Genomic DNA, 20,096 nt, shown 5'->3' on the forward strand with positions numbered 1-20,096 from the left:
AACGTCCGTACTTAATATTGAACTGGCAATTGCAAAGACGTTACACTGTCATATTCAATATAGAAATATCCTGTCTTTGAAATAATATTGGCCAAGTTGAATTGAAATAGTATGATTTTGATTATATAATAGATACACAAAGTATAAAAGATAAGCATAATTAATACTGCTAATACAAAGAACGTGAAACACAAGACTAAACCCTGTGTGCTGGGCGACTGATCTGACGAGATGCAATAAAAGCGTCAAACTCCGACATCATTATACCACACGACAGCGCACAATTCCTACCATCAATATCTGTCAAAAACGACATAATTATGCAAACACCGTGGAAAAACAAGATGATTATTTTGAAGACAAACTTCTCAAGCCCCCAGAAGCGAGATTTCAGTGTTGTGTTGGGGTTACATGAGGAGTATGTACTGTATGTTTTGGTTTGACCGCAGGACGAGGACTACAGCAGACGAATCGAGCGGAGCAGACGATTCGAGCGAAGCAGACGATATTTCCCGCCATTACACAAGGTGCTCGGCGCCCCATTGTCGCAACACTAAACGCTACAGGTGAGTCCAAAATGAATATTTCTTAATGAAAATAGCGTAGTCCTACCGAAATGTTCACCAAAACCACGTGTTTATATGACGTGTGTAAAGCTTTCAGCAAAATTGTGATGCCATATTCGATACTGTCGTGTCAATTATGATATTTGTCAACCCGTTAATTTCAACACTTGCTTCACGTTATGTTTGTACACGTATAACCTTGTAATATCGCGGCGGCGTGTACGCGTCTCCATGGTCTAGTAATTATAGAAGTAATTATCTTCAGTTGCCTCCGAAATAAAAAAATGTGTAGGATCATACACGTGATTGTCGTTGCGTTGTTCTGAATTGCATAAAGAAGTGAAACTATTATTTCCCTGAAGGACAGTGATGTATTGAAATAGACATCGAACGCTAGTAGGTCTATCTGTAATTCTTCTTATTCATCCTTGTATAGTTATTATTCTTGTGTGACATATGGCTTTTGGTTCTGTAAACGAATGATGATAATTTGGTGTCTGGTTCAATTGTCACTTTTATAGCTCTTGTTAATGTACACTAATGAGGTATAGATACTATATCAACTACCAAAGGGGAGACTGGGCACTCATCTGTACCAAAATGGGAAAGGGGTACCCGACTATAATACTGTATTTTTAAGTGGTATATGAGGGATTGATAACATCTACTACGAATTTAAAGTTAGTGTAGATTTATGCTGATGTGAAGTTTATGTTGAGGATCATGTATCAGTCCTGTTGCTGGTTAAAAAAAGAAAAAGAAGAAACACGATATTTTTTTTACAATTAAACTAGACATGTTTTATTTTGACTGATTTCCCTCTAGATCATAAATATCGATGGACTGACTCTTCCAATTTCCAAAATGGACTATTAAGCTGATTTACCGAAGCCATCAAGTGCTTTTCACTATCAAATGACAATGGATTGGCCTATTATAGTTTAATGGAGATGGTTTTGTGAAAATTAACGCATGATGTATAGGGTCCATTAGCTGGTACAATCGGACATTTTGTGAGGACAGTGGACTGTAATATCGAAGCAGGGAAATATTCTGATGCTTCACAAAACAACACGTGTGAAATTGATGTTGTGCATGCATTCCCGACAATGCAAGTCAGACGTGATGTGCTTGCGCACTGCGAAATAATCTTGTCTGTCAATTTCAACACTGATACTATAGCTTGGCCAAAACGGCACATGTATTGCACAGGTTAAACCTCACGCGAGGTTTCACGTCATTCTTGGGGGGAAAGGATGGTTCTCCCCAGGCATTTATTTTTGTTGTCGTCAGTAGTATTTCCCCGTAAAACTGTGACGGATCCGCAGTCCATAGGGATTCCAACACCAAGCCGATTATACGGGGCGCAGCCTCCCGCGAGTCTCGCTGGCGAGTCGCCTGCGACGGGGTCGCGCACGATGTCGGGGGCAATAATGGCTTGTTGAATCATAAGAAGGATGGTTTTGAGCCACATTGTTTAAAAGTAGGTCGCTGCGATTGGGGATGTTGCCGATGTCAGAATAATGTATAATGCACAGTAAAATGAGTGGTCACATAAAAGTACTTCACCCACGTGCACCTACGTGCTGAATTTTGTGGACACCGGAAAATTGAAACAGAAAGGGGTTTAAGTTTGGCACGTTATATCGGGCATTATTTTGATGCGCATAACAGAGAAAATCACTTATTGGTGACAACGTATTTGCTTCCAAATATGATTATGTTATTGCATAGAGTTCGTTCATTTTCCTAGTGCCTGCATTTCATAAATAACTTTTTTCTTTGGCTGAATAATGGTAAGTTAACTCGCGGATACAATTTTATATTTATCGTGAAATTTCGATATTGGGCCATCATGTCCTCAACTTGCGTGAACGAAAGCATGACTGACATTTAAGAGATACCCAGATGACCATGACAAGTAGACTTTGAGTAATATTCTCCCATGTTTTCTGCATCAGAGTGGAAATGGAATATAGGAAATCGATTTCAATCATCCCCAATACTGAATTATAGGTCAAGGAAATTAGGAAACGTATACTCGTAATTGAACATGCACGTCAAAGTCCGGCTCATTCAAATCCATCACCACACTCAGGGGAAATTCTGGCAATGCGTTCAGTTGTACAGCTCCAAAATGACGAAGCGAATTAGTGTCGATCCATGCAACCGAGTACGGCCTTTTAGAAGTGGAGCATTATTCCATCTTGCTCCCGTATTCTGGTTCATACCTAGTACTCCGTTTCCTGTACCAATCGATCAGATAGCAGGATCACACAACCCACAGCGCCCGGGGCCACTGAGGTAAAACCTCGCCACACTATAAGCCCGGCCACTTTGGAAAATGATATAATATATATGGGGAGGGGGGGGGGGGAGAGCCACACAAAATCAATAAAAACACCTAGTATTGTGACGCCAGGCGTTGCCATGCCAACCGCATCCCAGAGCGAAGGAAACCCATTTTTTTTGGCGGTGCTAATGAAATAGGGTGGCACGCTTGAACCTTTGTGATTCGTCGTGTACGTTTTATCAAATTATATTTATTATGTACATTGTATCTCCGCATCTGACTTTCATACTCAAACCTCATTTTTATGTCAAACGCAGCGTCAGTTGGGTGTCACACAACCGAATTATCTCAGCATATCTATCTAAGATCACGTACGGTCGGACAGAAATTATGGCACGGAGCTTTTTCAGAATTTCTCTCGGTGGATGAGAAAAGGGGACCTTTGGTCGGCCGATGGGCCTCTGTGTTTGAACAGCCGCGCGATGCTCAAACATTAGCGTGTAGTTTTACCAGTATCCTCTAAAAAAAAAGCTTTCGTAAACGAAGACGCACTAAGGCAGCCTAGTCAGATGACACTAAACAAAGTAGTCTTTTCACCAGAGGGCCGAATCGGGCGAAGATGGGTTTTTCCTCAATTTGTTTTTATCCAAAAGGGGTCGGGATCCATACAAGTTAGAGATTAAGATGCAATCTGCGTTTTGGTGGAGCGTCTTAATGTTAATCCGCGAGGACACAATGGCGCCTGCAAGTTTAAAGGAACTGAATCTTTATATATAGTTTGCGACCAGTGCGAATATACCGAGTTGTTAAAAAGGACCCAAATTTTTTTTACAAGCAATCAGAATGTATCGAACGTTTGCATGCAGATTGCAGTGAATGGTTTTGCCATGATATTTAAAGCCACAAGAAAGCATGTAAGACCGTTACAAAATAGAGCATGTTGAAAATAAAATTTTAAATTTAAATGAGAAAGAAGGAAATGTTCGCATCCCACTTGGTTTCAGTTATGGAGTCTTTCTTATGGTTACTATTTATGCAACAAAATAACCACAGGAACCTGTTGGTTAATTTTCTGTCGGAAACGATAGTTGCGTTGGCCAAGTGCCCGTGTGTTGAATTCTTGTATAGCGCCCTCTTGTGTCTTCTTTTTTTCTTGTTTCCTTTTTTTCTTGCCGTTTAAAATATTATGGATAGGCGCGAATAGAAACTGATGGAAACAAACGAGCGCCACCAAGAGCCAGATGACGCGTTTTTCTTTTCTTGCTGAGCTGAGTGATTTTGACTTTTAACTTAGCGAATTCGGACTTAACTTTTGTTCTTTAAAATAGTAGGCCTTGGCGTGCACATCACCACAAACTATCGATTTGCGACTACTTGCTTTACTCCTGACTGTAAACAGCTCTTATTATGTACCAGTGTACAGACACTAGAGGCGTTCAGAAACCAAGAAGCTTCCATTTCATTCACCGAGCACGTTAACCCTAGATGTTTGGGGGGAAATGGCAATTATCCAATTTAACACGAGTAACTTAAGTTCTCGTCTGAATTTAAACTCCTCAAATGATTTGCCTTACGGCCAAACCCATGATAAATTACCTCTGATTGATTTCAGTGACTCGCCCTGCCTGGTCCATGCGTACGTAGGCACGAGTCGTTAAAGCGGTCCCTGCCCTAGACCTGACTAATAATTAATTTCACTTTGACGTCTAATTTCTCTGAGATCATAATTTATTGGATTGATTTTGTGTAAACCAGTGGCCCTGGGTCAGCATGCACATGGTGCATGCGCACGGAACTTCCGGCATGGAATTGACACGATTAAAGCTATGTTATTCCCGTCCGCCGAGGGAACATCCGCAGAAATTGGGTGACGGGACGGTACGGCCTACCTAGCCCGATCCTCGATCCTGTCTGCCTGTCTGTATTCAATCACGCCCTCAACGGAGCCACCGAGTATAGCAAATGCGCATTTGAACATAATGGGAAGTCGGGATGTCGTACAGACGTGCATACAGTACTGTTCAAGAATACAGTCAGTCAAGGGTGAGACGATGCACCACAAGAAACAGAAATGATGCGAGTGCGCGCGGGAGACGTATGCGGCTCGGGAAAAAGATACCGTGGCATGTCATTCCATCCAATACACTACCAGCAGTGTACATTAACTCATGCCAAAATGGTGACATAGGGGCCTGATGATGACATAACCAACAAAACGGATGATCTTCATTTTTTTTTTTTTTTGCCGCACATCATTTCCAGTCGTCTCCATAAACACATGCAGTAAGACTAAACAACGTTTCTTCGCGGTGCGATGCAATACTGGCTTTCTTTTTACTTTCTCACTTGCAATAATTTTGAGTCAATAATGTCAAACACATCACACGTCAGCCCCTATGCAAGATGTGTACCCAATTCAATGTCACTACATTTTTTTCTCGCCAACATAATCATGTTTTGTTCAATAACTTGGTCCGATGACTCACACTTGTCTGATCACAGCAGAACCCATAGACTCCAGTGATGCATGCTCAAGATGTCTTCAAGCCTTGTTTAGTTTGCCATTCTCTTCATTGTATTTTTACAGCAGTGGTTGTGTGCATGCTCTCGCAAAGAGCAAACCCAATTAAATTATACCCTTGTGCAAAGCGAAAAGAAACATAATATCTTGTACGGTTTCTACGGGATCAGTTTGTCTTTTGCAAAGCGCAGATTCTCGAATCAGGTCCGCGGGGCGAGGGGGAATTTTCACCTGGCGTCCGGCCGACTGGGCACGGGGAAATCAAGCACTCTCGGAGATGTCCTCGCAAACCTCGCCAATCTGCAGAATTGTCACGGTCTGAAGATAAAGTCTTTATCCCCTCGAACTGCTACTATGACGACAAACTCGTTGAGAGAGACTGAAAGATGAGCTGGGAGTCGCTTGAATTTATCAGCGTCTTGTTTGATCTTCGGATTTGGTATTCATATAATATGCTGTCGGTTATTTATTGAACAAATTAAACTTCTGGTGAGTGTTGGATTGGTATTCTTGATTTCGTTTTTGTAAAAGCCTCCATCACAGAACATTGGAGTTCAATAGCCGAGCTTTTCAAATAACCATTCCTATATCAACCTCACACTGAGCATAATGTAATTGAAGCGAGGGGAAGAGGCTATATATTTTCCATCACGTGATTGGACTCGTCCATTCGTATCTTTGATGAAACGGAGACATTGTTGAAACACAATCATCTTCGATCTTCTAGACGTTTGATTCCACGTGAAGCTATCATATCCCTAGCCTCGGTTTGGTCTTCAGGGGGAGAAAGGCGCGCGCTCTTTGCCTCGAATTTGTGACGTCGTGGGCACTTCCACACGGTCATTATTATACGACGGCTGTTTGAGTATATACTATCAGCTGAAGTATGGATTTCTTTTCCTCCATGTAAGTTCCAATTTCATTGACTGAATCTGGCTTCACCAATGCACATCACACACGGCACACTGCACAATCGTTTTCTCTGGTCTGTACCCCTGCTCTTTTGAAGGGCATAGCGGACCGCCACCCTTGCATCCCCGTATACCACGCACCATTTCACTCCCCTGCACACGCTCAGTCCCCTTTTCACCAAAACAGGCACCAATCGTACATCTCGTGCATTCTACGCTCTACATCTTGCATTACGTCTCCGATCAATGTCCGTGTTTTGTTTCGTGCTCTCGTTTCCTCGGAGTCAGGAATCAAACATCAAACAACGTAGCTAAGGCCAAAAAAAAAAGTCTCCGGTTTCTGGTATGCGCGCGCGTCGCCGTAGCCATGCGCGTCGGCAAAATGAAAAAGTTTTTTTTTTCAATGAAAGATGATGTCTCAAAACCGCCAAACTCACTGGTTTGACTGGAATCCTGCTGCTGCACAATTTTAAAGTGTTTTTAGATTGGGTTATGGTCGAGAATAAGCTTTATGTGGCCTCTCTGGACTCCCATATATTTGCACTAAGTTTAGTCGGGGACCATTTGCAGTCATCAGCCGACATTTGAAGCAAAAAAATCAGGTAAAAAATAAAAAGCCGCGGCCACTTTTTGGGCAAGCTTCATACCAGAAACCGGAGACTTTTTTGGGGGGCCTAACCCCTCCTATACGCCGTTTACCACCCCCCCCCCCCCCAGGAAAAAAAAATAGACCCCTAATATTATTTTGAAATCTCATCCGAGAGCAGTTCTTATTCCTCTGTGATAGGCGTGGAAAGAAACTTTATACTTTCATTTTGATTGAATTTTAATAACAAAACAAACCCTCAGAGAGGGCGCACTGTGCAAGAGGTGTCTATATTCTTGCTCTTGCTTTTCCTTAAAAAAATACATGTAGGCCTATTCTGTCTGCCTCTCCACCAAACACTTAATCCTACAACTTGCCGCTTAAATAATACTCTTAAGTTTGAAGTGTAAGAATCCACTCAAAATGCCGAAGCTTGTCTATACTCTCACTTTCAAACCATTAGCGCATAGCGCCAATTGACCAGGAGGCAGTTTTGCCGGTACACCATGCATAACTTTGCACTTGTGAAGGGACAAGTACCGTAAAATGAGAGGTGTTCACTCGACGTTCCGGCCATTATGCCTTGGTCGTAATAGAAAAGACACACCTCAGTTTTTTTTCTTCTCAGAATTACTTCTCTTTGGTAAGAGATGCATAGCCTCACATCTGACCAATGTAAGCGTCCGTTTCCTTCGCCTTTTCCCGTTGTCCGTTATACCACCTATCTATTTTCTCCGCATGCACCAGCCCTCCTCTATACTCTATGCACACTCATATACTGGTTGTTTTTACTGGCCCCAGAGGGTCACAGCCGGGCAGTGTTATCGTATAGTATTACCTCCTAACGCCAATGAATGGGCTACATCCGGCCCATTGTGTGCACAGATGCCAGAAAAGACTTCCGGCGAATAGCCATTCTGAAACAACTGAATAGAGTTAGGGGGCTCTGGGAATATCCGTACTGATCCTTTCTTTTTTTCTCTCTTAAATTATTGTTTGCACTTCTAATTTGTTGATATGTCCTATACGGTTTGTACACGGCTCTATTTCCCTGCAGTTTCTTTTTTCCTTATCAGCCATATTTAACAAACGCAGAAGCTGCTTACATATCACAGGTCGCCGCTTGTCTCGCGGCCATCAAAATGCTTCAATCTGCAACGCAATTACGCCATTCAGTGTCAAAACCTCTCCAGATGCATCAGAATCCGCCTACCTCCAGCCAGGCCCCTCTCGTCTGCCTTCTGCCCTTGTCCGCAGGGGTCGGTTGCCACAGCAACCGGGATGAACATTTTTGTTTCCGGTCTATTCAACACGCGCATTATCTCCTTTCGGGTCAAGGATAAGACGTGCATTATAATCCGATTTATATATTTTTTTCCTCTTCTTTTCCGATCGAAATTAATTTGTGGTTTCGTGACAAGTGTCTTCTGATCCAAAAGAGGAAAAATAATCTTGAATAATAATCATAACGGCAGACAGTCTTGGTGGCTGTCTTGATATGATACCGATTTTAAGGATGGACATTTTGTTTGGTTCCCTACCGAAATGTCATTGTCTATACATGCAGGGCGAGTCAAAAAAAAAGCGACCTGGATTAATTATATTTGTTTCCTAAAAAGCAGTCAAATTTGAAACACAATTGATGTATGTCTTAAAAGAGCATGTTCTTCCACTCATCTGGAAAACAAAATACTGAAATTGATCCATGCTATCAGAAGTTATGCATGTTTTTACCAAAAGAACCTATTTGTACAGCTGTCCATGAAATGCCATTGAAAGCTATTGAGCTTAGTGCGAATTACATATTTTTATACAGGCATTGCATGAGAGATTAATTTTACTGTCAGATTTTGTATTTTGAATGTGAGGAACAAGTCATTTTTTTTTCTTTGAAATTGAAATATTGATGGCTGTTTGTATCTCTTTTCCTTTGCAAGTTTTTATTTGTTCATTGGGGTGGGAAAGCGTTCATGTTTCATTGCATTTAAACTGATATTCTTCAGTTCGTAGATATAGAACGGTAAATGTTCGGTGGTGGACAGCTGAATTTTGTGATCTTTTTGATTAAAATAGATATAACTTGTGAATAAAGTTTGCAAGTTATGTGAAATTTTCAGTTACTAGTCAACAACATGCGCTTAATCTCTATGTTATATTTATGAAATGGACCGAGGCACATAATTATTTAAAAAAAAATCTAATTCGGTCACTTTCTTGAAGTTGACTCACCCTGTACACTGCAATGTTTCACAGTCCAGAAACTTTCTTGTGAGACAATAAATTGGAACGAAATAAACAAAACTGTTAATGCCCCCCCCCCAAAAAAAATAAATAAATAAACTACACCCGAGTTTCAGCTCTTAAATTCACGAAGGCACTTAACATTGCTTATACCAGATTCTGCTCATGACCACGCAAGTTCAAATCTCATCAAGAAAAGAAATAAGGACGAAAACGGAATGGATTTTTTATTGTTTGTTTAAAATGCATAGGTACAGGCGCGGTTCTACAGGGTGAGTCAAAAAACGAAACCTGTGTCGGGACCATTGTTTTAGTGAAGTTCTGCATGTAGCACTTTCAACATCTAGGATATGAAAGCCCAATTCATAAGTTGTTTTTAGTACAAGAATCATTCAAATCACTCATGTAATTTTGAAGTTACGGAATTTTAAACACCACCACCGTTTAATAGTTCTGTCCACGGATCAACAGAAGTAAGCGTTCTTTAAGCAAAACGAAAACAAAAAACATAGGAATTTGTGTAAATTGTTTTGTTTTGCTGAATGAACGCAAACCTTTTTTTGCGATCCGTGGACAGAACTTTAAAAAGCTCGTTGTGTTTAAAATTCCGTAACTTAAAAAGTTCTTGAGTGATTTGAATGATTCTTGTACTAAAAGAAAGCTTATGAATTGGGCTTTAATATCCTAGATTTTAAAAGTGCTACATGCAGAACTTCACAAAGTCCCGACATTTGGGTTTCGCTTTTTTTGACTTACCCATAGAGAGCATAAATATTTCAGGGTGCTAGCAGGGGTGGATCCAGAAATGTTTGCAGGGAGGCGTGCTGAAATGTAGACCATTTTTTCCCCGGACACTTAGGCCTCCGAAAATCAATTCGGGGGGGGGGGGGGGGTAGGGGGAGACCGATCGCATGGACGTCACATTATAACATTTGCTACTCCCATTTTTTAATGGAATACTCTGGGGGGGGGTAGACAAAAGTTATTTTGTTGTTGTTGTTGTTTTGTTGGTTTTTTGGGGGGGGGGGGCGCTAGGGGTTTTTAGCGCGCATGCGTAGGTATATATGTTTTTTATTTAATTTCACCTTGCATAGCGGTTTAATGCCTCATCCGTGAACTCAATGACTCCCCTGCCAATTTAAAAAAATAAATTGCGGAGAAGAATATAATTTTCCCCCCAAATTACGCCGTCCCAAGGATGACTTTGCTTGGATGGAAACCATAATTGTGGAAATGTCACAAGGAGACCGTCGTGCGAGCCAATCACTGCAGCGACAGATGTGTCTATAGAGGTTCTTTCATCAGTTGAATTCAACTTGTGACAATTACTCTTTGTCGTAGAAATCCTTTCCTTCAACGCACTGATTATTGTACTTCCTCAAACTCATAATACTTCGACACGGTCACGTACATGTATAATGTATGGTGATTATTTAGGGCTCGCTGAATATTACTATAGGGAATAGATAGTCACGGTTCTTATATTCCATCATGCATATTACGATACAAAAATGCAGGTATTTTTGTATGCTTTCATGAATTGCACAGACTATAGAAACTGAAACCTGTTTTATGGAAATTTACAATACGACTTTTAAGTGCATTTAAAATGTCTACAAAATGTCACCCTCAATACCTCGATCATCGTATAACGCTGCTGGATGGGTATTGATAAAATAAATCAATTCAAAATCATGATGATATAAATATGGATGAACTTGGGACGCACGACCAAAGTAAAACAAAAACAAATAAAGCCCTATTATATTAAACTCGAATACTCCGTTCACAATTATATTTCCACATTGTACAGTCATTATGTACGTCATTAGACCCTGCAAGTTGGGGTTTCAGTTGACGTAAGGATCTTAATGTCATGAGGCAAATTCAGAATCAGACCTTAAATCATGATCTTTTCACTATAAAAGCTGCCTCTTCTCTCCGCTGTCGAACCTCATATCCTTGTCCCTTTATCGGCCGGTTTCTGCTTACATATTCATTACCTTTTCTTCGAATTACGAGCTTCTTCAAATCTAATTGTCGGTAGCCATTTTCGTCAACCTAATTTTTAAAACAGAAATCAAATAAGCAGACGGGAATTTGCGTCCTGTAATTCGAGGAAGTAATGATTTGTCAAGCATGGAAGTAGAAACCTTATATCATATCAGTTGTGAATTTTGTAATTTCTTTTGTATAGGCTTGTTCAAACGCACCATTTCCCCCACCCCTCCCCAGATTTCCAAGAAAGTTTGTTTTTATGATGTCCATTTCCAAAAAGCGTTGGTTCAGGGTGAGAGGTTCACACACAAAAAAATCATGGTTTGTTTTTCATTTAATTTATCCGGATGAGCTCGATTGATGTCGGGAGGGGGAGGGGGGGTTGTTGTTGTTGTTGTTGTTGTTGTTGTTGTTGTTGTCATCAACCCCCATTCACCATAGACATATGGCCAGGGCTTGCCTTTAATAGAGAAAAACAACACAAAACCACGAGCATAGGATATTTACCAGCAGGAAAGGTATTTTTCATCCAACCATGCACTTGCGCTTGCAAGTTGATGCAAGTTAAAAAAAAATCTAACACATCCGTTCGTCTGCCGTCATTGATTTTTGCGAGGGAAAAAAAGTTATACTCTAGTCCCACCGATTTTCAGTTACAATAACCTGTCTGCTTTCTTTTCTTAGTACCAATGACAATGACCATATCCAAAGTGGTTCAATCGTCAAAACATCGTGTTTCAGTCAAGACAAGTCAGTATTCCCACGCGGGACTATTCCATATTATGGAACCCCTGACAAAATGTAATACAAATGTAACCATGGCAACGTAAATGTGATCTTTCTTTGTCAGGCATAGGCAAAAGGGCCTCAAACAAAACACAGCGATAGAAATAGATGCAACCGGCGTGCCATAATGGACTTCATTGTACAAAATTTGTAAGTCGTCAACAGCAAAACCAATCAACTGTGACATTTATTTGTGGCAACCAATGCTTATATGTTTGATGTTGTGTTTACCAGAATATGGCAGACGATCCTTGCCTTGTAAAAAAAAAACATACAATTTTTATTTAGGGGGTTTTATTAATAAAATAATAACGTGCACAAAAATGAAGTATCTTCAAGTTCATAAATATACATTATGGTAATGATTTTCCTGGAAATATTGGCCAAGAAAAGCGTAATTCGTCACTTACAAAACCGTCAGATGAATTTTTGTTAAAATGCCCTTCCGATGTCACAACTTGAATATTATCACACTATACCCCTATACTACATGTCTCCATTACATTCATCTCTAGTGTCTATTAGATTGTGTAAATCTAGTTCAAAATGATTTCCTGGCGTTGTTTGCTTTCATACCATGTGGATTTTTTTGTTAAGTTCAATGTTCAACGGTCAAGTGGGTTTGTACGTCAATTGCCAAACTGTATACTTGTCTTTTGCAATGGGTACAAACACACAGACAAGAGAAATGTCACACACGAAGTCATGGGTGCACTGGGCCATTGTTGCCCAATGAAAAGATGACCCGTTTTTCACGAGGATTCCCCAACAAACTGAACAAAAAGGTCGACCCATTGTGCAAACAAACTCGCCCAAAAGAGCAACCCCTAAATAAAAAAATCATATCTATGGTCATAGGCCGACTTGCACAGCTATTCAGACTGCATAAGTTGTGCTACGTGCATTTCAGTCGTTTTCGGCTGCTCAGGTCGATGGAGCGCATTTTAGCGGCAAGATCGCATCTTCTCCGTCTAGAAGGCAGAACTTCTGTTTCCAAGGAGTCAGGTATGCAAATAACTTCCCTTTTGGGTGGGAAAGTACCCAATCAGCGAGCGCTAAAAAACCTCTGCAATGAGCGTTTATTTTTGTGTGCAGTGTATTATGTACGTGTAGATTGTACAGCATGTCTGTGCGTTGTAATCCTATACCGCGTAGTGCATGCAGCACGCACGTTCGTTCGTTGACTCCGGTTGTACACACGACGTTACTATACTCGTACTCGGAGAAAATGCCGATACGGGCACATATAACATGTCAAATTTAACAGGTTTACTTCAGCTTCATATTCGGTGACAGCATCTCCCAAGCCCGCAGAAACATCTCCGGAGCCATGGCTTCGGTTACCTTCGGTCAAATTATCGCCTCGGTGTTTTCCTTTTTCAGGGAGAAGAGTTGGTTTCTGAGGTGGCGAGGAGGGGACAAGCGTGCGGACATGGACGACGAATTGCAGGTAGGCTGAAGTTTGTGTTGAACGTTAGTAAACCACTGCACCACCAACGGCGGCGTTGTGTGACAATAAATATTATAATTTCAGTTTTATTGGCGCCGTTTATGAAATATTCGAAGAGAATTGAGACCCAGCTTGTCCCTAGAATTACTACCACTAGTACCACTACTACAGTTTTTATGTTTGTATCTTCTTGAGCCCGTTTACACGAATGTTTCAGCGAGGGTTCGGATGTCAAAAGTTTATGGTACACCACCGAAACGATCGTATTGACGTGGTCAACCACCGTGACTTGGTGAGGGTTGTTGTGGGTCGTTACCGGTATATCCCACTGGGGAATAGCCTGTATTTCCGGGATAAGGAAATAGGCATTGGCTATACCTGTGCTCCCTATATAACCCTGTAACTAGACCTATGAACGTGGCTACATACATGACATAGACACGATCCGTTCATATCTCTGGACTTTCAAATTTTCTGTAGTAGACATTCGTATGGGCTCCGTTTTTCCCTCGAATTTCTTTGGAATGACAGATCCTATGTCACTGGAAGGTTTGGGGATAAACTGTTGTGTTATGTAAGTACTGAACATACGTCATACAGTGCTCAGCCTTATTGCATAAATATCGTGTAAATTTGCCATGTAAGCAAGATGGCGCATATTACGGTCCGTGAATTAAAGTGCTTATTTTGTTAGGAAATACCAATACTATCTCAAAATGTTTTTACCCCTCCATAGACTTTGTACACAACCACTGAAGTGGTGTGTGGATATATTACATTCTTTCTTTCATCTACGGCGTTGTTTTGAAACATCATTTTTTTGTGTCAAAAAAAAGTTAAAATTGACTTCTTTTCTTGGGAAGTAAAGTTCAAAATTGCATTAGGTCTGATTTCCATCTCGTGAATACAAAGTCACAACGACAATGAAAGCATGGAATCAGACTAAGATTCATCAGGGTAAACATTTTGAAGTCACTAAAAACACTCACTGCGCATGTTCAGTGCTGTGCCGGTAAAAGATCTGAAGTTTTATTGCAGCAAAAGTGTACAGTTTATTGTTACATCTTATAAGTTATATGGTTAAAGAATAGTCCATCATTTGTAACTTGTGCATTTTGTTCGTTTGAAGCAACAAAAGTGTTAAAAATCTAATGAAGGATACTGAACAACTAACCTGATGAAGTTTCAGCTCAGCTTCAGCTGTACATTCCGAGAAAAACAGCATTCTAGGATCTCAATTTCAAATAAAAAGTTGCTGAATCATGTTTTGAATTGTTTTGAATTGCAGCTATACGCGATGTCGTGCACTGATCTGACGAATTATAGCAACCGCGCACGCCTGTGCGTCGTGCCAATGCTGCGCGCGCCGCGCCGAATAACAAAACGAACTACTAATTTAAATTTTCCTACGGTGCGTCTTAAGATGCACCGTTGGAAAGGCCTTCTTTCGTTGATTACTTCAAAATGATAGCTTGCCAGAAAGATTAATTTCACAGGGAGTTTAGTCCACTTACTATCTTTCAACCAAGTATGTTTTTCAACAATAATATGCCAGTTACTTTTTCGGATGGCTGCAAATGATGGACTAGGCTTATAGCTTTAAAGTGAATGGAGATTTTATGAATTTACAGGGAGACATCAGTATTGATGTATCTGTGTTCATGATGAACCTGAAATGCATTATCTACATCTGATGACTAAACATGACACTTCTAATGAATTGCGATTCCAACACAATAGCAGTGTTAGCCAAGCTAAAGAGTAAATTAATTGCAAAATACTTGTGTACAGACAGGCTTATCAGACACAAGCTTCCCACACACCCTACCTTGACAGTTCCTGGATTACTTCGCATAATGAATGAGTGTATTCATTACTCTAATGGTTTAATAGCAATTGCCTTTACACACACATTTCGTCATTGTATCCAGCCCAGGGCCATTTCTTTCTGTCTGTGTTTACATATATTGTTTGTGTACAACACTTGCAAATAGTGAAGAATTAAGACCTATTTTTGTACACTTTGAGTAAACACTCTCTGGTGTTGGTTGGTGTTGGACAAGGCTGAGGTTGGGATAGTATGTCCACTATGAGAAATTAAAGTTTAATCACTTGGCCAAACAAAGAGAGAACTGTAAGAGTGCAGTACTGCTATCTCAGTATTCATTCCTTGCTTAAAGATCTAACATGGGGACATTTGCTTTTTGTGCAATTTTATTTTTCGTTTAAAACAACAAAATTGCTCAAAATCTTAAGATAGAGTGTATAACGACTAACTTGTTGAAGTTTCAGGTCGGTGGATACTGTACATTTTGAGAAAACGGAAGAAAAGTTATGCACAATTTTTGGGTTCTGAAATTTTGACTGGATTCCATTGCTAATACACGTTAAGAAATTGATTGTTTAGAAAGATACCATTTCAAACAAAAAAAATTCACAAATATTTAATACCAGTCCTATCTTCGCTTTGAGCATGTTGAGCAAGGATTTTCTTGTTAAATCATTGTACATACATGTAAATTTCCAGGTAATTGCAAATGTCCCTACATGCCATTAAAGGGAATATACATCATTTGCTTTTGCTGTAATTTTCAGAAATGGATGGAATTGGGGGATTGGAAATATAAAGCAAATATAGTTACACTGACTTTTTGGAGGTTTTGGGTTCGAAAATGCTATAAAAACCAAGAAAAACGATCATTTACCTGTAGTCTGGTTCCCTGACTCCATATAAGAAGAAACAGAGCAGTTTACATACATTGGGGAATTGTAAGGTCAGGGAACCAGTCTAGCTGGCTCGTACCCGTTCATAGGTTTGTAATCGATTGCAAACAAGTGCAAAAGTCAATTGGGGCCAGTATTTGAAAAAAAAGCCAGTTGTTTCCAACGCTGATCGGCCGATCATCGTTGGAAATTGATACAAAAATACCACTTTTCTTGAAAATGACAGTATACCAGGTGCCATAATTTTACAGGATGCTTTAGACTGTCATTTACCAACGTCCTATTAAGGTATTTCGCAAAAACTTGGTAGTTTTATTTTTCGATGTTTGCAAATGTTGTATATTCCCTTTAAAAGTCCCAAAGACACAACTGCTCAAGTTGCAGGATTAAATATCAGATCTGAAAGCCAACAGGAATGGTTGGGTTGGTTGCCAGATGTGCATTTAGCAAAGCAACGGGGATCGGGAAGGACTAATTTAGGTCATTTTTAAGGTTTCCCTTTTGAGTAACTTACAATTTTTTGGACATTGCATTATGCGCAATGTTACATTTGTAAAGGAGCATCTGCCAATCCTAAACACCGGGTATAGAGTCATTTGATACCAATACACGCAGTACCGCGTTAGCTTTACAATGTACTGTAGTTTTTGAAAACAAACTTTCCCATTGTGAAAAAACTTGCATACATGTAGGCCTAGCGGGGCAGCATTTACAGTTGAGTGAACAAGTTTCTATGAATGTACACCTACATGTAATGTGTTCCCAAAAACTGTTTGAGTGAAGGCACAGACTATGACTCGTGTACACGCACAAAGTCAATGCGCAGACACTGTGTGAAATTATGCCATTTGGCTGATAGGAAACTTAACTTGTGTATGTGAAATAATAAAAAAGAACTTGCACATAAGATTGAAATAAACCCGAGGGAGTTACAGGTTGAAAGAGAACTTCCAGTGTTTTGAAAAAGAAAACCATTGACAATGTCCTACAGTTTTAATTTCTTTACAGTGCTCGATAAAAATTGAATTTGACAATTAAAGGCTCTCTCCAGTCATTTAAAAATATGTATTTAAACTACATGTATTATTGAATTCAAAAAAAAAAACCCGATAAATATTGATTTTCTTTGTATGCAAAAAGAGTAAGCAAAAAATGTGTTTCCCATATTTCTCTTCAAGTAAACTTTCATTTGATAAGTTAGACCCACCCCTGCTTTAAAGTCAACCAGATGGTCAATTGCAAGATAGAACCTTTTTTAACTTAAAAAAAAAAAATATAACGTTGAGCCCTGATGTCAACAGTTGTGTGCGTCCATTGACTCCAGTTTTTACCTTGTAGAACCACAAAGTTTTGCTCATTTATTAGTTGGCAAAATAGTTGATGAACAGGTGTACTTGACAGAAAAGCAACACAGTTACACCTGTCCATCCCCTCTCGAAATATTTTACCTGTGCATGTTGTACATAGTGCATTTAGCATTCTTCTGTAGGGCATTGACCTTTGTTCAGTATTCCTCCATAGGGATGTACATGTGCGTAAGTACAGTGCAGTTTTATAGTTGAGTACATTTCCATGAATACGAGTACGAGTATGAGTACCAAATTATGTTCTTGAGTATGAGCATTAAATTTGTATGAGTACTTTCCACAGTAAGGAGCAAATTTCAATATGTCACGTGCTTTAAATGGCTTTTTGCTATCAAACTAGGCATTATTTAAACTAAGCTTCCCAAACAGTGTGAAGAAAACTGATTCTTTTCTTACATGTAGCTCTCTTTAAAAAAATTCTTGCGGGAGAACATTTGCAAGAGTACGAGTACTTTGTCATGAGTACGAGTACTGGTAATTTTTTCTTGCGAGTGCGAGTACATTTTCATGACTCATACAAGTATGAGTACCAAAAAAATGCATTCGAGTACGAGTATTTATACTACACCACTGATACAGTGTATCACTCTGTACCCGCAATATTCCTCGCTGATTATACATGTTGTTGATGACTACATAAATAGTATTACATTGTACACAATGTAATTGTGCATGTACTTCCCTTGCAAAGTGGAGAGATCCTTGAGGGAGATTTGATTGATTGCACAGATTTCCGAAGGCCATTCTTGCTATTCACATTGCAACGTTCTGGTTAAATACTGGCATATTTAGCTGTTCCTTCGAATAATTTCTATCTGTTTTTCAGTTCAATTTTGCTAGAGCATGATACTGTCAGAAATGTTGATTTCCTCCAACCAGTTCTTTTCAGAACCACACAACTCACTAACAAGATTCCTTTCACATCAACTGCAACCATTAGATTCTGAAGCCATTCTTTCATACTATTTGTAAAGATATATTTTTTTTATATTTTTTTTTTTAATAAATATTTTCTTAAAATAAATACAATAGTTATTTGAATAATCCCATGTTTTATTGTGTTGTTATTTTTGTATTGCTTGAAAAATTTCATGTGAAAATTTGTGGGGATTAAAACCACTCTCTGACACACGGTATGCTGTAACAATGAAAGTTTCGATCATTCATCTATCTTTCAGCTTTGAAAATTGTTTGTCTAATAAAATATTCTAATAGTTTATAACAATAAATATTCTCAAAAGCAACGAAGGCCTGGTCTTTATGTTAACCTTTGCATACAGAAAATGTATCCCCAAATCAATCTGTCACATTTTGATGATTACCATAATGAAATATAGAGGGCGCTGTTTTCCCCAGCAACAGGGGCAAGTACATTGTGAAGGTTGAATTCTGGAGTGTTTCAGAATGATGTATACCAGAGTTTGGCCTTATGTTAATAATAAATTAATTGAATAATGCAATTTGCATAAAATAGTTAGTTTCAGGGCTTGAGTGTAATAGTGCTATCCACCCAGATGATGCTATACATTATGAAACAGGGATCATTGCGGTTTTTTTTTTGGGGGGGGGGCATGTGGCTTTCCTGTTCCCATCACACTTTTTCTTCTGAATTCCCCAATTCTCCTGTTTTTCCCTCAAGTTACTTACAGACCCTGTTCATGCTGTTCCCCTTACCTGTAAAAAGTTGTGTGTGTGGTTGCTTAGCAACCAATGTATTGACGCTGCATTAAGGCTGAAGTCATTTCATTTCATGTGTGGCAGCTTGTTGGTATCCATGGAAACAGATTGCTTGAAGCGGCAGGTTTTGTAAGTTTTTGATTCAATTTTGAGTCGAAGAACTCATTGTACAGTATGACATGGTAGACCTCTTAAAAGTCTGGTTCATACCCGAATAGACTTACGGTATATAATTGTACATGTAGTACATATCAGTAGCTGGAGACCACGTAATGTGCAAGCAGCGTCTACTTGGCATCACATAGAATGATTTATCCGTAGAACTCTCAACAATGTAGAATCCAGATTGACTATTGTGTGTATGCTCCAATCATTCGTCCAAAAAGGTCTATCCATTATATGTAATGAATGGAAACTCTGTCCTTGATGGCAGCAATTGTCAGTCTTCACTCTTCAGTGAATGTGACGAAACCCCACAATTACCAAACAGAAGACTTTTGTGGTTGCAGCCAGCGTTCCGTACATGTGGGTAAAAGTTTGCATGTCTAGTAGTTAAATTTGTACTTCTCTGATGTCCTTATGCAGTCACTTTCTGGTGGAAGGGATGTTCGATAAAACAATCAACAAAGTAGATTGAAATAAACTGCTACATCTGAAAAACCGTTTTGTTCAGTAAAACAAAATGACTTACTGTATCTGTTTGCTCCAAGGAAGAGAATCAATAATGAGAACGTAAAAAATTGCTCAGTAAACAATATCTCAAGCAACTTAATTAGTTCCAGTGTGCAGTTCAATACGGGTAATATGTTTTTTGCCTCTTTTACAAATAGGCCCAGCCTCCAGCGATGTGTTATGGCTTCACACGTCCCAGTTTTATTACCATCCTGTTTGCGTATGCCGATTCAATACCCTTGTAAAACCGATCAATACCATATATGTGATGCAGTGCACGAATATGAGAGAGAGAAAAAATTAA

The 20,096-nt window shown here is 39.5% G+C and overlaps 1 protein-coding gene across 2 annotated transcripts in view; it reads left to right on the forward strand.

The window, feature by feature from the left end:
• Positions 1–396: 396 nt before the first annotated feature.
• LOC119728767 (cGMP-dependent 3',5'-cyclic phosphodiesterase-like) overlaps positions 397–20,096 on the forward strand; it is a 118,443-nt gene continuing 98,743 nt past the window's right edge. For both annotated transcript variants that reach the window (XM_038201146.1, XM_038201147.1), the window contains exons 1-2: positions 397–566; positions 13,286–13,352. In XM_038201146.1, the coding sequence (XP_038057074.1) occupies positions 412–566; positions 13,286–13,352 (222 nt within the window). In that variant the 5' untranslated portion in view covers positions 397–411. The remainder of the gene's footprint in view (positions 567–13,285; positions 13,353–20,096) is intronic.

This window comes from Patiria miniata, unplaced genomic scaffold (assembly GCF_015706575.1).
Source record: "Patiria miniata isolate m_02_andy unplaced genomic scaffold, ASM1570657v1 HiC_scaffold_20, whole genome shotgun sequence".
Classification (NCBI taxonomy): Eukaryota; Metazoa; Echinodermata; class Asteroidea; order Valvatida; family Asterinidae; genus Patiria; species Patiria miniata.